The 20,289-nt window shown below is 37.4% G+C and overlaps 2 protein-coding genes across 4 annotated transcripts; one reads left to right on the forward strand and one right to left on the reverse strand.

Moving 5' to 3' along the window:
• The first annotated feature begins 1,094 nt into the window (after window positions 1-1,094).
• LOC306872325 (rho-related GTP-binding protein RhoU-like) lies at window positions 1,095-13,265 on the forward strand. Of its 3 annotated transcripts, XM_079420828.1 has the most exons (5): window positions 1,145-1,212; window positions 5,217-5,302; window positions 9,555-9,675; window positions 9,781-10,000; window positions 11,203-13,265. In XM_079420828.1, the coding sequence occupies exons 4-5, from the start codon at window positions 9,800-9,802 to the stop codon at window positions 11,677-11,679; spliced, it is 678 nt and encodes a 225-aa protein (XP_079276954.1). In that variant the 5' UTR covers window positions 1,145-1,212; window positions 5,217-5,302; window positions 9,555-9,675; window positions 9,781-9,799; the 3' UTR covers window positions 11,680-13,265. The 3 variants fall into 3 exon arrangements, with proteins under 3 accessions (XP_079276955.1, XP_079276954.1, XP_079276953.1); XM_079420827.1 differs by lacking the exons at window positions 1,145-1,212; window positions 5,217-5,302 and adding an exon at window positions 10,164-10,222 and having other exon boundaries at window positions 9,648-9,675; XM_079420829.1 differs by lacking the exons at window positions 9,555-9,675; window positions 9,781-10,000 and having other exon boundaries at window positions 1,095-1,212; window positions 11,203-12,581.
• Window positions 13,266-15,338: 2,073 nt separating this feature from the next.
• Window positions 15,339-19,320, reverse strand: LOC306872458 (centriole, cilia and spindle-associated protein-like). Its single transcript, XM_079421021.1, has 4 exons — window positions 19,160-19,320; window positions 18,272-18,660; window positions 17,889-18,181; window positions 15,339-16,779 (listed from the first exon to the last, which is right to left on the reverse strand). The coding sequence occupies exons 2-4, from the start codon at window positions 18,636-18,638 to the stop codon at window positions 16,600-16,602; spliced, it is 840 nt and encodes a 279-aa protein (XP_079277147.1). The 5' UTR covers window positions 18,639-18,660; window positions 19,160-19,320; the 3' UTR covers window positions 15,339-16,599.
• Between the last annotated feature and the right edge of the window lie 969 nt (window positions 19,321-20,289).

Genomic DNA, 20,289 nt, shown 5'->3' on the forward strand with positions numbered 1-20,289 from the left:
GTGCTCACTGCCCTGCGTCTAAATTGAACTAGAAGCATGTTAAAGAACCTGTAACGGTATGGGCCGGCAGGAGCCAGATGGCGCAGGCGAAGCCAGAAGTGTTGCAGTCCCAGCGGAGTTAGACAGCACATGGGCGGCCGTGGGAACCTAAGCTGGGCTCGCATCACACGGGATCGATCATATGAAGTCGTGTGGGGATCACAATTAGGGGCTATAATGTTGTTTGCGACCTATCGATCGGCGAAGGGTTGGAGAATCTGATTTGATACGCCACGCTTCATCTTAGCAGAGAGAGAGAGAGAGAGATGCGCGCACATCCGATCACTTTTGGAGAGGGGGTTGATTATTTTTCAGGTGATCTCAATTGTGAAATGAGCATAAAAAGTAATTTTATTATTAGCGCAATGAAATTTGACGCCACTAGCACAGCTAAAAAACGCCGTAAAGCTCTGGTAGTTTATGATATAATAGTTGTCAAATTTTATCGACCTATAATGAAACTGATCTCTTGTCAGCGTCATCGTTGTTATGTTACCCCTTCAACCAAACGCGACTAATCGGTTTTGTTTTTGGTGAAAAAATCAAACCCTTCAGTCTATTTGTTTACTGATAGCCTACATAGTTAATTATGTTTTTGTTGTCCCTTGTTCTGTTTTTTTGTTGTTGTTTCTATCTTTTTGTAATGCATTTGAAAATGTATAAATAAAACATTAAATATCGTTTGATTAGTTCGTTTTAAATATTTATCATTACTGAAACCCGTCGAAATATATAGGCCTATCCTACTTGTCATTTTAAAAACAAAGAATAAATTCACTTTTGCTTGGCCTAATACACACACAGTTTTTTGTTTTGACTTTAAGCCTTCCTTGCTGAAAAAAAAAAAACCAAATAGAGACCATCACAGAATTTGTAATGGTTTTACTGGTTTTAATGGAACTGTATGGACCATGTGGGTCTCTTAATTGGTCACTTGGTGGTTTGTTAAAATCACTAAATCCTAATGGAACATGTCCTAAAACACAAACAGGAAACCATTTTTGAATAGTTTTAATGGTTAAAAGTTGATGGTTTGTAATGTTTGTAATTGACAGGCGATCTGACCAATCATGAGGAATCCGCCATCTTGCCCGACAAACAAATCACACAGGAGAGTAACTTCAGTGGACTTAAACTTTCGACCCCGGATGAAAGCGATCTGTCACATTAAAGGTATTTATTGTTTTGAAATCTGTTTCATATCAGAAGTAACCTGCTCTGTCTTGTCTGTCTCTTTGCTCTGCCATGTGTTTTTGACTGCACATAGCTTGTCGGACATAGCAACAGTAACCAAGGAGGGCGGAAATTCTAATAGTTTCTATTGTTTTTGGGGTTTTTCCCCAGCAGGGGTAATTAAGACGGCACCCTGGAATCAGAAATAGTGTTTTAGTCGCATATTTATTCTACGGTTCTGCTCAGTGCGTACAGGCGCGTTCACCAGGCTACCTGTGGTCTGAGCATTGTTTTAGATCATATTACTTTGACCAGCTGCCCCAACAATCCACGCGCGCCCCGGCTCTGACCACGAGGCTCATTATCATGCGCCGTTGCCATGGACACGATGGTCGTGGCTTCATTGAGCTTCTCTCTGGGGCCTCCCGCGGGGATACAATCATTCAATAATTACGCGGGGATCCTCTTATTTGCGCCCGCGTGCGTCTGTTTGTGGGAGTGCGCGAGCGTGAGGAGACAGGCGTGGACGTTTGGGAGCTGACGCTTGTCGCGTGCCTGCGCGTATCAAAACACATCTGCTTCGAGGGCTCCAGGGACTGATGCCACCACAACATATCGACCTCTGTCTCTCTCAACATATTGATTTGACAAGTCATAGGCATTTTTGACACCACGCTAAAGATGTCGATGCAGTGCGCCTTCATCCCACGTGATGATTCTGGGTTTTGTATGAATTATATCGTGTAGTTCCACTAGCTATTAGTCAAAAGTTTGGACTCACCTCACACTGTATGTTTATAATGATTGCAAATACCGTTTTAGCTCACGGCGTATTGATACATTGCTTTTGTAGACAAAAGCCTCAAACGTATTGAGGCACCTACATTGAAAATGTCTGCATGTCATTGCAGTAGATAAGAACATATATAAAAAAAGTGGCATTTATTTTAAAGCACGTGTAGGCTGTACCTAAAAATAGCATGCAAGTCAGAATAATCTGGCCAATATGGGACCATGCACTTTAGTTTTTTTTTATTCAATTTAATTAATATTAAATTCATTTTTTAATTAAATAAAATAGCATGCATAACAAATAATTTGTCAATTTTTGGCCAATATGAGACATGCATATACATAACATAAAATAGTATACTTGGCAAAACATTTTTATTCATTCAAAAATATGTTTTTAAATGATAAAATAGTATTAAATTAGGTTATGTAAACTATATTAAAACTTGATGCTATTTTAGTTTGATGATTAATGTGATGAACTCCACCTATTCTGCTCAGACACCTGTGTGAACTTGAGAAGAACTGACTTCACACATCCACTAAAAATCAATAAAACACCAGCTTATTCAAAGACATAAGCAAAAAATAAAAGGGAATGTTAGCGAAGAGAAAAGATCCTTTAAAGACACTTGCTCTAATATATATATATTTTTTATTCTCTAATGCAGTAATAATCAGGCATGAAGTGTAACTTATGTCAAATAAATTTTGGGGTCACAGCATTTTGCATAAACTTAACTGAACTGAAAAGGATAGAGAAAGAAAAGCACCATCAATGCTCATGTTCCTCCTTCACTCATAAAATAAAGGTTCTTTATTGGCATTGATTATGGCATTAACATCAATGGAATCTTTCTATTCCACAAAAGGTTCTTTATAGCAGAAGATAATAAAAAAATTCTTCACACTAAGAAAAAAATGTTCTTTTAAGAACTAATCACTGAAAGGTCCTTTGAGGAACCAAAAATGTTTCTTCTATGGCATCGCTGCAAAAATCCCATTTTGGAACCTTAATTTTTAAGAGTGTGAAATCTTTCCATTCCATAAAAGGTTCTCAATAGTGGAAGAAGTTTCATTGTATATTTGTATAAATATGGAGTGTTTAGTAGTGTTTGAAAACATCCCAGAATGCACCTCATGAAGGCCAGAATGAGCAGAAATAAAGGGTTTATTTGTTTGTTTTGATCTCCTATCTAATTCCATATGTTTCCCCCATAGTTCTGATGACTTTACTGTTACTCTAAAGTGTGAAAACCGTATTAATGAAGAATGAGTAGGTGTGTCCAAACTTTTGACTTGAAGTACTTCAGGCTTTTGTTTTGAAAATGAAGCCTCTTTCTCTGTCTCTCTCTGTTGCAGCATCTGCCCTGAGGATGAACAGATGTAGGCACCTGTGTTTAGGGCTCACACATCCCCCATCCTCCTTTTCTTCTCCCTCTCCTCCCTTTTAACCTCCTCAATCCTCCTCAGAAGGGCCCACAAAGGGGTAAAAGAGGAGGAGGGCGCAGTAACTATACCCCCTGCTCTATACCTCCATCACCCCCTCACACACACAAACACACACACACATGTTCCCTGAGGAGACAAGCTCTCTATGAGCCTTTGTCATGAGCACTATCTTCCAGACAAGCCCAAACAATCTGTTGCAAGATGATTGCTCATTTCCAAACAACGCTGATGACACAGGTGTGTGTGTGTGTGTGTTTGGGGTGCATCGCATGCATTCATGTTCACTTATATGGGACGCTAAAGCTCTCGAGTGTCACAGTGGATGAAACACACTGGGCGTGATTCTAGGTTACAGTAATCACGCTCCCCAACACACTTCTGTAACAACCTCGAGTGTTGAATGTCAGCGTCACACCCTCCAAAAAGTGACCCGCCCTCAACAAAGCGACAGAAAAACAGAATAACTAAGATCAGCTTTTAAGACAAAGCTGGTGGCAGGTGTTGAGTGTGTCGGTGGTAAGATGAAGCTCGTGGGAAGAGCTTCATCACAAAAGGACTTGTTTTCCATGCACGCACTGATCCGGAGTCAGCGGTCGAAGGCCGTCCTCTGACATCTCATCCATCACTGCTCAACATCAGATATGACTCTAGATCAGTGACGCAGACACGCACACCATGATGCTCATGTTTATGTTCACCTTTAAACGAAACAACTCAATAACTGTCAAAAACCAGCCACTGTGTTCCTTACGATTGTTTAGTGAGGATTAGTGATGATGGATATTGACCAGACCAATCAATCTGTCACTTTTTATGTTTATTTTATTTCTATGAACTTAACTAATGTTTTTATGAAATGCATGCATGTATATTTAAATTTTAATTGATTGTTTATATATTTTTTATTGTTAAAAAATTAAAAGTTTATATATATATATATACACATAAATTATATGTATGTATATGTACAATCGATATCTATCTATTGACTATGGACTTTTTCACTATAATTTTTTAAAATTAAGATTTTATTACGATTTTTTATTAAATTAAATGTAAATAATGTATAAATACGATATTAAACTGACATTACAAATACATTATAATAATAAATATAGTGTAATATAAAAAGTTGATTTAGGAAATTTTGAATATACATATATATATATATTGATTGATATATGGATACATATATTTTGATATTTGAACGATTTTAATACGATTTATAATATTTTATTGTAAGAAATATAAACATTAATAGTAATAATAATAAACATGGTGTAATATAAAAAATTGATGTGTATATTTAATTTGTCATCATATCATTTTATAAATGAATATTGTAAATAATACTGAAGTTATTTTTAAAATAAAAAAGATTTTATATATATATATATATATATATATATATATATACACATTATAAAAAATATTTGATAAAATAAAAAACTGAAAAAAACAATATTGTGAAATTATTAAAATTTTTATATTATTACAACTGTTTTCTATTTTATTATATTTTAAAATATAATTTAATCTTGTGATGCAAAGCATCATTACTCCATCTTCAGTGTCACATGATCCTTCAGAAATCAACATTACAATGTTGTAAATGTACATGTTTAATATTTAATATTTGATTGCACCTGTTGACAGCAGGTGTGGAGTCCGATCTTTTAGGTCAAACTGGACTTGAGTGTCTTTTTTGTCTTCCTGTTGCCCTCTAAACCTTTCTCTCTCTATTTTTCTTTTTTCTCCAGAGTTTCTCCAGTGTGCACCTGTTGTGAGCTCTTCAGGAATTCTCTCTTACACGTCGGTCGCTCGGGGACAAACAGGGGTCCTGAAGGTGAGGGGGTGAAGCGCCTTTTTCTTTCTCAGCACTCAGCCTTCTCTTCCTCCACTGTTTTTCTCTGGCCTTCCTGCATTCTGTCGCTCTTGTGCTCTCTCTGTAGAGGTCTTAGACCCCTGCCCCGTGAGTCTTGCCCCAGGGGAGAGGGGCTTTTGTGTGCCGATGCCCCTGCAAGCTGGACAGGCAGCTGCTGTGGAGTGGTCATCTCCACACACGCACACACACACGCGCACACACACACATACACACACTACCCGTGGCCTATTCAGCTCACAGGCAGAAATGCAAAGGCATGGTTCTCCGAAACTTTAATGAAGACAAAGTCCAGCATGCAATGGAGGCCGTGGCTCTGGAGTGACCTGTACTCACACACTTTAGACTTCGCAATCATTTATGAGATAATAAGAGAAACTCCAGAGCGACTGTGTCATTTATTCAAGTTTATCGAGAATGAAGGCTTATTTAATGCGCGAGGGAGGCGTTTAGTGACTTTAATGTTTTTTTGATGCTGAAATCTCTGTACGGTGCTCAAACATTACTTTTTATTGTGCCTTATTAAAACAAATTGTCCACAAATAATAGTTTGAGTGCGCAGACAATTTCATTTTGATTCTCCATTTTACCTCCTTTTCTAATTGTTTTCTAATCTTATGCAACCTAGCAATCCAGACATGTTTATGTATTTTTTACCGTTATTTAGTTCGCTTGAATTTGTTATAAGATATATTAAATTAAACATCTATTACATTTATTACAATTGTATTTATAATTATATTATATTTGTATATTCACATATATTCATAAATTGACCATATAGCTATATATATATATATATATACATTAAACAAGATTATATATGTTAAAAAGTATTGTCCAACTTGTAACTTAGTTTTTTACAAGTTAAATATTTTATTCATAAAATATAACTAATCTTTACATATACGAATTTTAATGTTAAAATTAGTGCATGCTTTTAATTTTAATTATAATTTTAATTAACAATTATATAGTACTTATAATTGCAATTACAAATATTATAATTACAAATATTATAGTTTACTTAGCTATCTAAATGGGGACATTCCATAGGCGTAATGGTTCTTATACTGAACAAACTGTGTGTGCTATTGTCCTACACCAACCCTACACCTAAACTTAGCCCTCACAGGAGACTTTGTGCATTTTTACAATTTCAAAATAGCTTTGTTTAGTTTATTTTTAAACCCGTTTTACAAATGAGGACGTCCCCAAAGGGAGGATTTTGGAGATTTTGTCAGGTTTACCTCACTTTTGGGTACAAATTTGTCCCCAAAATATGGTTAAGTAGGTACACACACACACACACACGTGGCCATGTATGTCTCTGTTGTCCTGTTGCAGAAGCAGATCTGTGTGATAATGCCATTGTGTGGATGAATCTAATGACGCCTGTTGGTGTGTTATTAAGGCAGCACAGGGGTCATTAGGAGTGTGTGTGTGTGTGTGTGTGCGAGTGATATAATAAAAGCAGCACGCGGGTCATTAGGAGTGTGTGTTCAGTTGGTTCCCATGCTCTGAAGCAAAGCTGGACAGCAGGGCTGTGCTTTCACACACACATCATGGCACACGCCTGTTGACTGAGGCACAAAAAAAGTGCCCTGGCGCCCCTCTGCATCCCCTATGTCTTTTCTCATCCCTCGCCTCCCACCCCACCCTCATTCTTCCTTTCTTTCTTTTGGGAATCTCTCTATCCGTCCGTCCCTCCCCAGATTAGAGTCCTCTGTTCCAGCGAGACCCTTCCTCTTCTAATCATTTTTACCCATCAGATGATCCAGCCCCTTATTTCACACTGAGGCTATTAAGATAGAGTCCTCCCCCTCTAAACAGACACACACACACACACACTCACACACACACTACTTCAGGTCCTGAGGGACAGCATTGGAAGCATTGTGTGTGTAGAGACACATCTGCGTCAACACATATGTACACATTCAAACAGTGACTCTCATATGCCCAGGTCATATTTCACCCCAAAATCTAAAGAAAATTTCATTATATATTTCATGTAATATGTTTTCTATAACATTTTGAATAAACAGAGAATCCCGTTTTGCAACATTATTTTAATGACAATTAGGCAATTCTCATTTACACAATGGAAATAAGTAAATAAAATAATTATCATTGCCATAATGCAAAAAATAAAATCATTATCATTACCATAATGCAGTAAGTAAATAAATAAATTACCACAAGGCAATAAGTTAATAAATAAGTAAAATATTTCTTATTACTTTGATTTTAAAATAAAATAATTATCATTACCATAACGCACTGAGCAAATAAATAACTTTCATTACTATAATGCAAAACGTAAATAAAATGATTATCATTCTCATAAAGCAAGGACTTTTCATTACCATAATGCAATAAGTAAATAATAAATCAAATCATTTTCATTAACATAATGTTAAAATAAAATTGTTCTCTTTACCACAATGCAAAAATAAAGTAATTATCTTTACCATAATGGAATAAATAAATATGAAAAATGATTATCATAATATAATGCAATAAGTAAATAAATATTTATCATTACCATAATGCAATAAATAAATAAAATAATTATCATTACCACAATGCAATAAGTAAAATATTTCTTATTACCATAACCTTAAAATAAAATAATTATCATTACCATAATGCAATAAATAAATATGTAAAACAATTCTCATCACATAATGTAATAAGTAAATACATATTTATCATTACCATAACAAAATAAGTAAATAAATAAAATAATGATCATTACAATAATGCAAGAAATTCTCATTACCATAATGCAAAAATAAAGTAATTATTATTACCATAATGCAATAAATAAAATAATTCTCATTACCATAACGCAAGAAATTCTCATTACCATAATCCAAAATAAAATAATTATCATTACCATAATGCATTTTTTCTCATTACTGTGATGTGATATGTTAAAATGATAATATGTTGTTTTAGTATATTTGTATATAATTACAATGTGTATATATAACTAATATAATTGTCATGTATTTGTAATATATAATGACCAGTTAAGTTCATTTCCATCCAAACTCTCATTACCATTATGCATTTGATTTATAAAATATATGTGTATATATATATATATATATATATATATATATTACTATGATTTTAGGGTGAAATAAGACTATTTATAAAGACTTTATTTAAGACTTTACATAAATAAGATATTTTTCATGATATTCACCCACATGTGAACATGCACTGACAGAAATACACACCTGTAAGTTTGAATGTTTTAGAAGTAGCAGAAATGTGTGTGTCTGTGTGTGTGTGTGTGTGTGTGTTGGTATCAGCTCTTATCTAACCATATTCTGACGGGTGTTTGATGGACTTGTACACAGCAAATGTGTTTTCAGCCGATCTGTGTGTGTGTGTGCGTGTGGATGAGGGGCGTGAGGTGCCTTTGATGGTGTGATATACGCGCGTGTGTGTGATTGTGTGTGAGGGCGGCTGCCAGGGTCAGCTCTGTCCTGGGAAAGTTGAGCTCTCCATTTACATCAGCACATGTTGAGGCCTTCTGGTGGCTGCCTGAGCGCACGGGTGGACAGATGGCACCAGCTCATAGCTGCAGATTCACTGAGGAGGAGCTACACAAGCCTGATAAATGGAGGAGAAGAAAAGACTGGATCAGCTTGCTATTTTTCATCATAATCACTGAAAGTGTTACAATTGTGAAGTAGATATGAGGTCAAAACAGTCTTGTTTAAAAAGAAAATTAATATGAAATCACTGGTTTTGATAGCACAAGTAACAGTTTTTACACTTTTTGAGAGAAGCAACCTGCATGTTTTTTGTTTACTTATCAATTCAATACAGTTCATCTTTAGACCAAGAAGTCTTGGTTGCTCATAGTTTACGGACTGTCAGATTACCACATCCTTGACCTTTCACATCGTTTATCACTTGACCTCATATTTTTTGGTGCATTCATCCATCCATCTATCTATCCGTCTGTCTGTTCGTCTATATGGTCATTTTTGGTGTGTTTTTAGTGTATTACTTTTATAAAGCTAAAAATATTATTTTAAAGGAGTCGAAGATTTGTTTTGGAGGAGAAAATACCTTTTTCTATAGTTTTCTTCAACTTCTCAGTTCTGTCCTCCAGCTCTGGGAGGAGATGTGAGGCTAAGTGAAACGCAACACTGCGCGCATGTGTCGTGTATTAATGCTCTTACTGCAGCAGATGCTCGTCTGTCAATCAACCTGACGCGGCTGCGCGCGCTCGAACTTGACTTGAGAGCGCGAGAGAAAGAACACAGCAGGCGCGCGAGGGATGCGCGCCGTCGTTTAGCGATGCAGGAATGGTAAATAAAGCCGTTTATTGAACAAATCATGTCTTGACCGGCCACAGGCTTGTTTTGAACCACTAAAGTTGCTCTTGTTTACCGGACAACGCAATGCCGTCGCAGGACGAGGCTGAGGCGGTAAATGAAGAGGACAGTCCGCCTCCGGTTCCACCGCGAGCGGCTCCTCAGCGACACTCACCGGCGCCCGCCGCCGCACCTGAGCGCCGGGTCAAGTGTGTGCTGGTCGGGGACGCGGCGGTGGGTAAAACGAGTCTGGTCATCAGCTACACCACTAACGGATATCCGGCAGAGCACATTCCCACCGCCTTTGACAACTTCACAGGTAAACTCAATATCTACACCTGGTGCCTTATATACCGTTTTATATTACAGTTATATATAAATATATAGACCTGTCATGAACTTTTTGACACCTTGCAAGTGACATTTCCTTGAAAATACATTAAGCTCAGCTTCATGATTGAGTGTTGAAGTATTTATCTCAGCTAGGGTTGTGATGGATGGAAGACCAGTTCAACTTCAACTGTGTGACTTGGCAGGACAGGTGATCCATCCATCCATCCATCTATCTATCCATCCATCTATCCGTCTGTCTGTCGGTCTGTCTACCATTCTATCTATCTATCTATCTATCTATCTATCTATCTATCTATCTATCTGTCTATCTGTCTGTCGTTCTATCTATCTATCTATCTATCTATCTGTCTGTCTGTCTGTCTGTCTGTCTGTCTGTCTGTCTGTCTGTCTGTCGTTCTATCTATCTATCGTTCTATCTATCTATCGTTCTATCTATCTATCGTTCTATCGTTCTATCTATCACCAGTTTGTCTTGATGGATGAATGAACTATTTTTCTCTCTGTGCTTTGAATGGCAGAGATGGGGGGCAGCGGATCAGCCTCTGTATGTAAGCAACAGGATATGACGGAACAGCGCCACCTAGTGTTAGAACCAGATTATCCATTCTCTTAGTACTGAGTCCTGTAGATTTTTGTGACAGTCGAGTAGATTGACTCTCTGATGTTCAGCACACTGACAGAACTTGCTCATCATTTGCCATACTTGGGTATCTATTGTTATAAATAGAAAAGCACATGCAAGTAATTACTGTTCTTATTTGCAATGCATATATTTATAAATTTAGGCCACAGTATTTGAATTAGTGAAGTGACATTCAGCCAAGTTTGGTGACCCATACTCGGAATTCGTGCTCTGCATTTAACCCATCCAACGTGCACACACACAGCAGTGAACACACACACACCGTGAACACACACCCGGAGCAGTGGGCAGCCATTTATGCTGCGGCGCCCGGGGAGCAGTTGGGGGTTCGGTGCCTTGCTCAAGGGCACCTCAGTCGTGGTATTGAGGGTGGAGAGAGCGCTGGACATTCACTCCCCCCACCTACAATCCCTGCCGGCCCGAGACTCGAACCCACAACCTTTGGATTACAAGTCCGACTCTCTAACCATTAGGCCACGACTTCCCCTAAGTGGCAGCTGTCTCACTTTTTTTTCTGTCTTCAGGATGAGTTTGAGCGCCTCCGTCCACTCTGTTACCGTGAAGCTGATGTCTTCCTGCTCTGCTACAGCGTGGCTCTTCCATCCTCCTTCAGGAGCGTGACTGCCCGCTGGGCCCCTGAGGTTCATCGCCTCTGTCCGGGCGTTCCCATCATCCTCGTGGGCACCCAGAGCGACCTGCGAGAGGACGTCCAGGTGCTGATCCGACTCGCGGACGGCCAGGAGAAACCGGTGAGCGGAGACGACGCCCGCCTGTGCGCCTGCAGCATTGGCGCCGCCACGTTTGCTGAATGCTCTGCGCTGACGCAGAAGAACCTGAAGGAAGTGTTCGACAGCGCCATCCTGGCCAGCATGTGGCACGCGGAGGAGGCAGCGTGGCTGAGGATGCTTACGCTGAGAGATAAAACTCCAGATAAAATCAAGCAGCTCTCAGAAACATGGTGGAGGAAACTGAGCTGCGTCCAGAGTTTTGACCTTCAGTAACAGTGACGGAGAACCCAGTTATGCCACACTGATGGGTTTGAGTTGTTTGGCCCAGTACCCTGCATTCATAGCAGTGCATTTATTAGCTGATCCTGTGAACAGACTGAAGATCAAGACTGAAGGAGTCAGATTTGATGACTGCGTTACACCTGTTGTACTCCTGTATAGTCTGATGTTTTGTTTACCACTTCAGTTCAATTATTTACTTCATTTTATACTCATAAGTCATACAAATGAACTGAAATGAAAGTGTTAGTTTTTTCGTCTCATACATTTAAATTAGTCTAGAAGTAAATCGCCCTGCAGGTCTTGTCCAGACAGCCATCAAAGGTCCGTATGGCCCTAAAGCCTTTAATCAGATCCGATTCATTTATATCATTGTGTTACGCTTTTCCCTCAGCAATCTGGGACTCTCACAGGAGACGTAATTACCGCCATCACAGAATGACAATTACCTGCACAATGACACTTACTGCAAGCTGCAGGCTCTGAGTGGATCTGAATGGACTGAAAAAACATAAAACCCTTTAATAGCAGCGTTTACAGCCTCTAATATCTGACTCACAGGTGCCAGCTGAAGCTTGTACAGTAATGAGATTCATACGTGCAAATATACAAGCCACCTAAGTTTGGTGAGGTTTAAACTCCTGAGCTCAGTGTGTCAATCTGTATTGCAAAATCTATGGAAGTTGAAGTATGCATTTAGCGTCTTATTGCATTCAACATTTATCAGTTCATGCATTGAATTAAAACCCATAACCTTGGCTTTGCTGGCGCCATGTTTTAATATTTGAGCTACAGAAATGTATGCATGCATTTACTTTACAAAAAATGTATACAAAGTTTTAAAATGAGGAAATTCTATTTGTTTTTTCATGTGAACTTTCAGAAAATGTTCAGTTTTTATGTAATGATTTATTAGGTGTCATTACCAAAGTGCTCAGTATTTGAGGACTTAAATGAATTCAAAGTGAATTTAGTGCAGCGAGGTGGGCAGATCGGCTCCCGTGCTGCAGCTGATCCTGAAATGGGTCGAGACAGAAGCCACCTCTGGGAATTAGGCGGGCAGATGGCGACTGGTTTTCCCCTCATAGGATCTCTTGAGCTCAACCTCCACCTGCTGCAGAAATCATGCAGGAATAACATCAGCACAACAGGCCTTGTGAGCTGAACCTGGGGGATTTGATCAGTATGACTCACTGAAACAGATCGTTCAGTTCAGCTGGTGTTCTGGAGTGATGGCAATCCTAAAGAGTGTGACTTACTTTTTTTTTTTTTTTCCAAAAACATGACTGGAAACAATATTTTCTACTCAGCGTATATTAATACACTGTTATTGTCAATAGTATTTAATATAAGGCTTTAATTGTCTCTCTAGTAGTAATGCACTTATGGAGTTTCACCTGTAGAGGACATTATTGAGTTACGTCCTGAACATCAGCTGAACACAAGAGGTCAAGTTCGTCCAACCTGAAGCATCTTCTGTGTGGGTGCTGCTGGGATGGCGTTAATGCTTTCACTGCCATGTGGCTATTGCCAAGCATGTCTTAAGTCACAATTAAAGTCTGAATGCCATTGAAATCAGTAAAATCAAGTCAATTAAGTGTCTGTATCAGTATGTTGCAAATGCTGCAGGATCTTCTTTTCTTCACTATCTTCAAATTTGCTCAGTGCTTATTCAGCTGGCGTTTGGTGGTTTTTAGTAGATGTATGAAGACCGTTCTCCTCACGTTCACACAGGTGTCCTTGCAGATCCACACAAAGTGGCACAATACATACTGTTATTAATTTTAATGCTAGATCTGTTGGTTTACCCTCGCAAACGTAAACTTTATTTTGTCAAATGTTTAGCTTGAAAAAGTTCTTGTACTAGTTTCTTTAACCCTGTGATGCATGAATGTTTAAATCACAAAAAATAATATTATTAAAATATATTCATGTTAATTACATTAAATAGAGTTTATATATATAGGCTACTATTGTAGTATTTATTAAAATCTTGAATTAGCGTTTGTTTTGTGTTCAGTTTCTGTATTAAATTAGCTAAATTAATTTTGGTTTTAGTCATTTTGTTCTTTTTTATTAGTTTGGACAGGCCTAAAAGTGATTTGTAGCTACACAACAGATGATTTTCAGATGAAGTGCTCTTTAACAGACATTATCGAGATGTATTTGTGTGTTTCTTTCACCGTCTGCTCTCTTATAAAGTTCCTCGTCCAGCGGTCATCAGAAGCTTCTCCAGAGTGCTGAAGATCAATGTGGACAGGTGTGTTACAGCTGCTCTGGTTAATGGTCTTCATCAGCGTCTCCCAGGGTCTGCTGAGTAACGGGAAGGAGCTGAAGGAGGTGCACAGGTGTAACACGAGTGTCTAAAGTTTCATCTTTGTTTAGACACATTATACCAGTAAAACAGAACGCTTCTCTGGAGACACACACTTTCTGGCACTTCTCTTGGTATATATACACACACACATTGGTTTTCTGTCCTCTATATCTCACAGACATGCAGCTGTCGGTGAGATTAGACTTTTAGCAGGTGTCTATTTATAGTCTGGGTTAAACAGATCACAATGGCACGTCAGCACTTCTGATCATGCTGTTTAACAGCCAACTGAAGACAAAGACATCATGGCATGATTCAGACCTCTTGAGTCGTCTGCTGTCCGTCAGCAGGTCCAGACTAAACCTCAGCTGGCCTCAGAGGTGGCGAGATGATTTGGACCGTGCTGCAGATGCATGCCTGACAGTTTGTGGCATATGTGCAAATAGCTGGATACTCTTAGAAGCTCCATTAGAAAACCAATTAGAGTGTTAACATTGTTAACATTAGACACATGCAACGGCATCCAAAAGACCACATTGGAAATAAAGTTTTAAGGTTTGGATATGTTATGATGTCAAATGGCTTAGAAGCATTTCATGTGAACTCTGATGTTCTTGGTTCGATTGCAGAAACATGCTTATCAGGTTTTGTTCATGCATCTCCACTGCGAATTAGTTCAGTTACACTCAATTTGAAATGAGTTCCTTTGAAAAAAAGAAGAAAAAAAAACCCTAAAGGATTCCAATAAGAAAATTGTTCTAATTCGAATTTCTATCATAAATTGGAACCAGTACAATGAGATTCTTACAGGATTCCTGAGAATGTTTTTTTTTTTTGTAACTGGGATCCATTGGCATCCTATTTAAATCGATCTCTTTTATGTACAGTGTCTCAGCTAGCAAGCTGCTGCAAAGAAAATGAATAGGATAGGAACAAAATCCTTTGTGACATTAAGTCCTGTAGGAATCTTAGCAATTGTTCCAAAATATGATTTTGGATTCCAAAATTCGAATTAGAATCCTGTACAAACTTTAGGTTTTTAAAATGATTTATAATTATATTTTAAATGATGATTATAACTATATTAAATCAGAAAAGGATGCAAAATAACATCGTCTCTGGTGGATTTAGACTTTTGGACCCCACTGTATTATTTGATAAAACAAAATGCACATATACAAACTATACAATATAAAATTAATAAAATTATACTTTTTGGATGTAAATGTCATTAAAAAACAAAACAACATAAAAGATGTTTATTCATACCTTTTAAAATGTTGTTTAACATATTGCTCTGTGATTTATGGACATAATATCGAAGAGACATGATGTTACTCAAACATAGTTTATTCACTGCAATGCATTAAATTATTTCTGTTCTGCAGATGAAAATATATCTACCTGTGCATGTTCTCATGTACAAATACAGTGCTCAAAATGTAAACATTGCTGAAGAAAATCAACAAGTTAGCATATTTCATATGCTTCATTCAAGAACACCAGCATCAAACGCCTTAAACAGAATGAGTTTCCTTTTATGAAATCATAAGCAAGTGAATAACTGAATGAATAAATAAGTCCAGATAACAGGCAATCAGTTATTAAGATATAGAGCAGAGGAAATGTCCCCCAGCGAGCCGTGAAGGTTCAAGTAAAGCAGCACGGCTCATTCAAAGTGTCTATGACACGATCAGTGCTGATGCATTTGAAATATCATAGAAAAGCGAAATATATGCATGTGAGCAAATATGTATTTTCATACCAAATCTGTGCGCTAATAAATAACTCAATGCATAATAAATGATAACATTCACAAGAATCAAATAATGGCTTTCAACTAGCCCTCAATTATTTTTCCATCTAAAAATAATTATATGACATCTTTGTGCAAAAAGTGGATTAAAATGATGATTGTTGATGATCGGTGAGGAAAATACAGTTTTTTAGAAAACATTTCACGACTTGCACAGCACTGCACTTCTAACACAACCTCTCAAACACAAATCCATTAACCATGTGATCAATTAAAACAAACCAAACAGCAGTCAATCACATTCAAAAGAAGAGTAAGTTTACCGCTGACGCCGTAATGACAGGCAGGCTGGAGTGTCTAGAATAACATTCTGGAAAGATCGGAATAAACAATCATCCGAGTCAGAAACAAATCCCTTTTTAACAATAAATGTTTGGTCCTCTCAGAAATGAATTTTGATCTTTAAATCCCTGCAGCCCATGTTTAAAATCAGAACTAATATCCACCAAACAATGAAAATCTGAAAAATAAAATCAACAAAACAAGATACTGAAAATATTAAAACAAAGTATTTGTGATAGCAAATGTGTTTTGGTCTAATATTTAAATGTTTGGTCCTTAAATGCATTCATAACAAAGTGATTGTAGCCAGCATTAAAAAAAATATGAATTTTAATATTTTATGAATAACTGCATTTAAAGGAATGCGTGTAACTTTTTATTCAGTTTTTGTTGTCAATTGTCCAGTGTCTTCTCTAATGCTCCTGTAGTGCTGGTTTGGGATCTTTTTCTTGCATCCTCATATCAAATCCAGTGACATAAGCTGCTCCTGGATCAGCCTCTATCTCAGTCGAGCAGAGAAGCAGCGCATGTACTCGGTCATCCAGCGCTCGTCTGCCACACTCAGTGCTGATCTTCGAGACTTCTCCAGGTCAGCTGACCTCGCCCGTCGGTCGTCTGATGATCTTCCACCTTTTTTAGCCTCTCTTCGTGTCTGGACGCCCACATCGGCCCGATGAATCTGCAAATGAATTCATATATATTCAGTCTCTAGGATCTCTCAATTTTCTACACTGATGAAATCCAGCTCTTTAACCTTCTAAACTTTTTTATACCAGAGAAGGTAATCTGACGGTAGCTTCAGGATATCACTCTACGCTGAATAATTCACCGCTTCCACATGCAGTGTCAGATGTCACACACAGTGCTTCATTCCACTGATTAGTACACGGCTGTTTAGTCACTTCAAATTTCCCCTCTTTGTTTGTATCATTTATTCAAAACACACTCATGCTCACTTCTGCTAATGGATACCCATGCAGCGCAAAAAATACAGTGCGGCTTTTTAAAATATAATTTTAATAATAATATTTAACTATTTTAAATATTTATATGTAAAATTAAAAATAATGGTCAGCGAGCCAACATTGAGTGTCATTGCGCTTTAGGCGACCTGAGTTTGAGTCCAGGCTCTCGTTCCTTTTCCAATCCTGTTCCCCCTCTCTCTCACTTCGTTTTCTGTCAATATATAGCCTACTCATCCTAATAAAAGGCAAAAATGCCAAAAATTAATCATTAAAAAAAAAAAATTATATATGTCCACGTAATATGAGAAAATATATTTAAAAATATCAGAAATATATATATTTTTTTTAAATAAAAATGATTAGTAATTCATTTCTACTAATGGCTATCTATACAGCAAAAAATAAAATAAAATATATAAACAAAATAATAATAATAATAATATTTATATAAACTGAAATTTTGAATTTTCTTTAATATATGGCCACATAATTAAATAATACATTGAAAAAGAATTCATACATTTAACATATAAAATATTTTTTGATTATAAAAATATATTTTAATACCTATATTAGTGACATATTTCTTTAAATATATATATTGTACTTTTTTTCTCAAATATGTATTATAATAAAACATATTTTAAAATATATTTACAAAAAAATATATGAAAACTTTTTTTGTCGTATGGGTACAGGACATTCTCATGGCAAATTTCTACATCTGAGGTAGGTTGCATGTAAAACTGTCAAATGTTTTCAACTGGACTGAAAATGAGAGTAGTTTTCATTGCCTCTAATATCAGATACTATCAGGCCTCACCTCTCCAGCGGACATAGACGCTCTCATATTTGGTGTCCTTCTGTCCCTGGTCTCAATGTGTCTTTCTGCCCAGTCACAGCGAATAAAAGACCGTCTGTTCTCACGGTTGGACATCCGCTCCTTGGTGTTGCCCGGTGGTTGGCTCTTGGCCCTGGATGGTTTTCTTGATATGGATAGTTGAGATTCATCACTATCCAACTCCTTATTTGGGTAGCACGACTCTGAACGTCTCTGTCGCCGTTTTGGATTAGATTCTGATGGCCCGTTAGGAGTCACATCTTTGTAACCATTCTCTGTGACAAAAACAAAATGAGTAGTTCACTCAAAAATGAACATTTAAATCACGTTTCAATCAAACTGAAGCTTACAAGATATGAACGTACCCAAGGAAAGTGAGCTTTCCACGGTTGCACTAGTATCCGTGTGAACTTCTCCATTCACCTGTGGCTTCCAGGAGTTCAGAACCTCTGCATTCTCGTTCTTGGACTCTGATGAGGATATGTAGATATGTTTGGCATTTGAGACGTTCCCCTCCTGCAGTTTGGGACTGGACCTTCCGCTCGAGTCGGACCCGCTGTCCCATCCGTCCACATAAAATGGTCTGTGTGTCTGCTCCATCAGCCTCCGCGTCAGTCTGTACTTCACAGAGTCCTCGTAAGATTTCGAGAACGTCTCCCACTTGGGATCTCTGAACTTCTTCATGTACTCCGTCCGGATCTTCTTGGACATCATGTTGTTATTGGTAGACATTTCGCCCAGCTAAAATAATCACCTAGGGAATGAACATAATAATGTGTCAGTCTTGTCAATGCACGCTCGCGTACTTGATGTCCATCTGTTCTTAGTAGTACATAGCACGGATTGCGATGATTTTATCAGCCCTACCGTGCACATTTTGTTATTCCACTAGAATAGGTTACAGCCCAGTGCCCACATTATTTATTTATATTCTTTACATAATACATAAGCCGATGTCACTTTCTAAAGGGACATTTCTTACGTTTATCGTATGATTAATAAATTGCGACGATGCTGCCGAGCATGTTCATGCATGCTTAATCATAATCTATCACAACACATTAAATACAGATGCAATCGTATTTATTGTTATTAAGAAACTGGTAAACATCATTGAAATATTATTCGCTTTAGAACCCCGTCTGATTAGGTTGGCAGCGCACTATGTTTATGTTTAGTACAGGTCTATCTTCACCTGTGCTGAGTATGTAGGTAAACACCGACTCGGATAAAGGTAAGCGCATTAAACTCACCCACTCCTTTCCTTTCCGTTCCTTATGCTTTAACGTCGGATAAAGACTTGCATTTTTATTCTTCCGTCCTTATGAATTCTGAATACACCTATCCATCACTGTTGAGCGCCTGCTGCGTACTAGAAGAACAAGCTTCGCTGATATTACGGCTTTGGTGGTTTACAGTGCGCATGCGCACAACATCACTTGGACTGCCTGAGGACTTGATGCGCAAATACGCACGCACAATCCAATCTACCGTTTAATTGATCCTAATTTGATTATAATCGTCTACTTCCTTCCAGTCGATAGAAGTTAATTATTTGTGGAGTTAGTTTGTCCTTCAACGTTTTCATAATATTGTTGTAATGGGAAAAGGCGAGAACATGTAACATTGTAACATTCCGCTTTACTAGTGATGAAACTTTCTCCGCGCATGCGCAGAAAATGTTTTTTTTTCTGTCAGCAAAATATTTGAACTGAAATATGAAATATGAGGTATGAACATTTTTGGATGTACAATCTTCTGCCCTTCAGCTGAATCTCATATTGATTTGATCTCTGTGCTGCTGAGTGCATGTTAAAAGCTAACATGATTACTATAGTTAAACCATGGTAACTATAAATGAACCATGGTTTTGCTACACGAACCATAGTTTAAGCATGGTAATTTGTAGTAAAACTGTGGTTATACAAAAACATGGTTACTACACTTTTCCTATAATAATAATCATGGTTAATTTTCGTAAGGGCACATTGTTGGTAAACCATAGTACTTTGGTTTAAAAACATTTTTCTTTATATAAGTTACCATATTAAGAAGAAAAGTATTCAATAACTCACTCAGTATTAAATCAGTACTGTAATACTTTTTAGGTTTATACATACTGTGTGTGTGTACTGTGTATATATATTATAAGTATTCAAGCTAATTATAATAATAATAATATATATATAATCTTTATTAGCTTATACTTTATATCATAACATCCGCTGTATATATAGTATCAGCTAATAAAGAATTTGATTCCTTTATACAAAGTATAAAATGCTACTGTGATTCATTAATTGTCCCATATGCATTCGTCCTCCATTAGAGCCCACTTAAGCAGCCCAGATGTTGCTTATAGTTGTCAGAGTACAGACATAAC

Source organism: Barbus barbus (genome assembly GCF_936440315.1).
Source record: "Barbus barbus genome assembly, chromosome: 7".
NCBI classification, from domain to species: Eukaryota; Metazoa; Chordata; class Actinopteri; order Cypriniformes; family Cyprinidae; genus Barbus; species Barbus barbus.